This window comes from Staurois parvus, unplaced genomic scaffold, assembly GCF_062004578.1.
Source record: "Staurois parvus isolate SC_StPar_1 unplaced genomic scaffold, SC_StPar_1.0 ptg001192l, whole genome shotgun sequence".
Classification (NCBI taxonomy): Eukaryota; Metazoa; Chordata; class Amphibia; order Anura; family Ranidae; genus Staurois; species Staurois parvus.
Window position 1 is genome coordinate 374,925 of NW_028318988.1, and position 4,151 is coordinate 379,075.

General features: G+C 37.7%; 1 protein-coding gene across 1 annotated transcript; it reads left to right on the plus strand.

Moving 5' to 3' along the window:
• The first annotated feature begins 1,368 nt into the window (after positions 1 to 1,368).
• Positions 1,369 to 2,301, plus strand: LOC149438344 (olfactory receptor 1G1-like). Its single transcript, XM_089659859.1, has one exon. The coding sequence runs from the start codon at positions 1,369 to 1,371 to the stop codon at positions 2,299 to 2,301; it is 933 nt and encodes a 310-aa protein (XP_089515985.1).
• The last annotated feature ends 1,850 nt before the right edge of the window (positions 2,302 to 4,151 follow it).

Sequence of the window (4,151 nt, forward strand, 5' to 3'; positions counted from 1 at the left end):
GAGTGGCCTACACATAAGCCCTGACCTCAAACCTCCTGAACATCTTTGGTATCAGATGGAACACAAATCGTCAAAGAGGTCTTCTCAGTCAACATCAGTACCTGACTTTCCAAAAGTTCTTTTGTCTAAATTGACACAGATATAGTCTAAAATTCTGTGAAGGCCATTAAAGCTGCAAAGAGGGAGGGGACAACTCCAAATGTATGCCCAAATAGGTGTGATGGTCACGTGTCCACAAACTTTTACCTTTATAGTATATTTTAGGGTTTGTTAAGGGAGCATATACAGAGAAACATGATAAAACGTTCATGGCAGCTAGAATTGATTTTTAAAAGTCAAATTTGTATTATGTATAAAAAATGTTTTCTCTTTTTAAGTGAGGCAGTAGGCTGGAATTTGCATGGTGGGGCTACATATGTAGTATATGCAGGACTTTTTTTTCTTAGAGAATAGGTGGAGGTACTCCCCCCTTCTAAGTCACTCCTTCTCTCCGCCTCTTACACACCCCGAGCACCAGGGTCATCCCTAGGGTTGGTGTCACCTGGAGCGATAACACTTGGTGACACCCCCTCCGATGATCCCCGCAAAATGGATCGGATCTGCGGATTGAGCGTAAGGGATCAGACTCTGATCCATTATTATCCCCAATCCGCAGATCCGATGAAAGTAAAGCCTTGAGTATATGTCAGCCTTCATCATCACAAACACCTAATGAGTAATTTTTTTTTTTTTTTTTAGAAATTAAAATATGCAAATCAAAAGAAAGTAGTATGAAGCCCATATCTATGGGGTTAGGATCAATTGTGAGTTTGAAAAGCCTTATGATTTACAAATGGTGAACATCAAGGTTTTGAGGACATTACTTTTTAATTGGTTTATAAATTACGTAAAGCTTATAAACTTCTGTATTTGCAGGTGACACAAGGCTATGTAGTGAAATTCAGAACTTGCAAGTTGTTCAAGCGTATCAGCTCACCTAGATCACGCGATGATTGGAAAGGCACATAACCAATGGGATTCAGTATGTTACTTCTTGTCTGGTAAAACCATTGTCAGAGAGAAAATCTCCCCTTATAGCAGTAAAAGCCTATTAGATTAATTGGATTCTGTAATTCATATAAGAGATCTATTGCTCTCTTTCAGTCATGGTGTAGACATATACAGACTGGGGATCCCATAAAGTTTTGATATCACAAGTAAAGATATTGAATGTAAAATTTTGAAGAAACGTTGTGTTGATCATCAAAAGCAAGGGCACAATAAAAAAAAGTTGTGTATGTACGAACATATCAAGATTAGGTGCCCACTGATATCTTTTGGATATTTGGTGGTATAGTTCTTTAACTTGACCTTACTGCCTTCAACATAATGGAAACAGTAAATCTAACCTCCGACTTTATTCTTCTGGGCTTCTCAGACCTTCAGTACAACCATGCTGCTCTCTTCTCCACCATTCTGGTTATATACATGCTCACATGGACTGCTAACTTACTTTTATTAAGTTCCATTAAACTTTCTCAACAGTTGCACACACCAATGTACTTTTTCCTAGGGAATCTATCAGTAGTGGACATCTTTTGCCCTACAGTAACGATTCCAAAACTACTATCCAGCATTCTTTATGACAGAGCCTCAATCTCCTTCTTTACTTGTTTCCTGCAAATGTTCTTATTTGTGTTTGTGGGCACCACTGAAGTTTTTCTTCTATCAGTCATGGCTTTTGATCGATATTTGGCTATTTGTATTTCCTTACAATACACTTTGTTAATGAATAATAAGGTTATGATCATGCTGGCGAATAGCTGTTGGGTGGCAGGATCTCTACATGCATTATTGCACACGTGTATTGTGTCACAATTGACCTACTGTGAGGACAGATTGATCCACCACTTTTTCTGTGATGTGACACCCCTTATCAAACTGTCCTGCTCCAGTACTACACTAGCTGAGCTCGTAATATACATTGAAGGTTCTATGGTTACTATTGTTCCATTTCTTTCCATACTCATCTCCTACATGTTTATTATTCAGGCTATAGTAAAAATGAAAACTAGGAGCAGCCGCAGCAAAGCCTTTTCCTCCTGCTCTTCTCATCTCATCGTGCTTTCCCTCTTTTTTGGCACCATCATTTTCATCTATATTCGCCCACCTTCAAACTACTCCTCCCAATATGATCGCCTCATTAGCATGGCTTACACCATCATTACACCTATCCTAAATCCTTTTATTTACAGCCTAAGGAACCAAGACATGAAAGAGGCTCTGAAAAAACTAATCATTCAATGTTTTTCTCCAAGCTAAAGTATTAACTCTTCTGCTAATGTTTTTTTATACTGAGATGGAGTTGTGGCACTTACAAATTGTGCATTATCTTTGAGAAAGTTTTATTCAGTTATATTTTTAATTTACATAATTTACATTCAGTTTTATTTCTGTAACCACTGACTATAAATTACATCTTCAGCTTAACTTTTTCCATCACAACCATGCTCATCCCAGACGTTCCAGTTGGACATTTGCCTCCAACAAAAGCTCTCCTATCTCAATGTATGCTGGAAGGAACATTTAGACCAAAAATTCTCTTTTTTAATCTAAATGTCTCACATAATTACATGCTACATATTGTATATCTCAGACTTAATACATAGGTGACTCTAGGGGCAAATCTCTTGTCAACTCATAGTTCTTAAATCATAATACATGTCACAATGGACATCTCAGATTATACTTTCCCCAACTTCTCCTGTCCACAACAGACATCTGAGACAACCAAATGTTATCATTTTCACCTTTTTGCACGGATCTCTTTTCAGGCCTGACCAACTGGACAGAATACTACAATGACCACTATATCGTACTGCAACTACCCACTGTAGAATGTCATGTTATAGTGTTAATTGGGGGCTTTGTAAGCCAGTTTTTCCTACTAGATGTTACATTGCCATGCTGGAACATACACAACTACTGATAGCATAATCTCATCATCTTAGCTGCTCATTGTCCTCAACAGATAACAGCAAAAGGCTTCAGACATGAACCATTATGGCAGTTTGGATGACCATAGATTGCATCCAATGGCTGTTTTAACAGTACTAAAATGTCATTAATTGGTTTACTAGACATAGATCAGGTCTTGTTGTCATGAAACTGAGGAATTCTGACAGAAGGTGATGGTTTATGTTAGCATGCTGTTTACACCAACATACCTGCAACAACCATTCTCATTCATGATCACAATGTTTGCCATTAGGTGGCAGTATCATCTTAAATGCTTGCATAATGTAATGTTCTTCCTAGTTGAATAACATGATTTTGGTGTAATTCCCTGTCTCTATGTGTTCCTGTTGTTTCCAAATAAAGCAATAAGAATGATTCAGCCATGAGTCCAGCATCATCTTTTGTCTTAAGAGACATTATTATTATACAGGATTTATATAGCACCAACAGTTTGTGCAGTGCTTTACAATATAAGGGAGACAGTACAAGTACAATACATTTCAGTACAGAAGGAATGTGGGGGCATATCTGAAGCCACTTTCTAACATTGTATATAGAAGGAACATAAAGTGGTTGATCAAACACATCACTGCTCTTACATGGACCAGATTAGGAATACAACCTAATTCAGCCTTTCTCCACCAGGGTTCCATGGAAGTCTAGGGTTCCTCAAGAGGTTGCTAGGGGTTCCTTGAACAATGAGCAATTTCTAACTACTGACACCATTGATCTTTTTAGCTTTCTGTAAAGAGAGGGAGGGGGATTTTCCCATTGACAATTATAAGCATTCATCCCTTCGACCATCAGGCTAATGTGCCATGAGCTGTAGGTACAGTAATTATTAGAAGTAGTTCTGTTAGACTGGAAGGTTATTTAGATGGCTCCTTAACATTACAAGAATAAGAAAGCCTAAGTGAAGACAATCTTCAGGACACATCAGATCCATAACTGGGTCCCCAGGAACCAAAAACAGGGATTGACTCTGCTCAACACTAATATGGTTCCAATAAAAACAGAGAGTCGCAAATTACAAAACCTGTGGTAATGCAAAAAAAAAAAAATAATGTCCAGCATTTTGGTACCTACTCATAATTTATCATTTGTTGACCATGTTGTTATGAAAGACAGGATATATAATATGGCTGGAAGATATT

What these genes read in the sequence shown, in the direction of transcription:
- LOC149438344 (XM_089659859.1), top strand. Translation starts at nt 1,369, where the DNA reads ATGGAAACAGTAAATCTAACCTCCGACTTTATTCTTCTGGGCTTCTCA.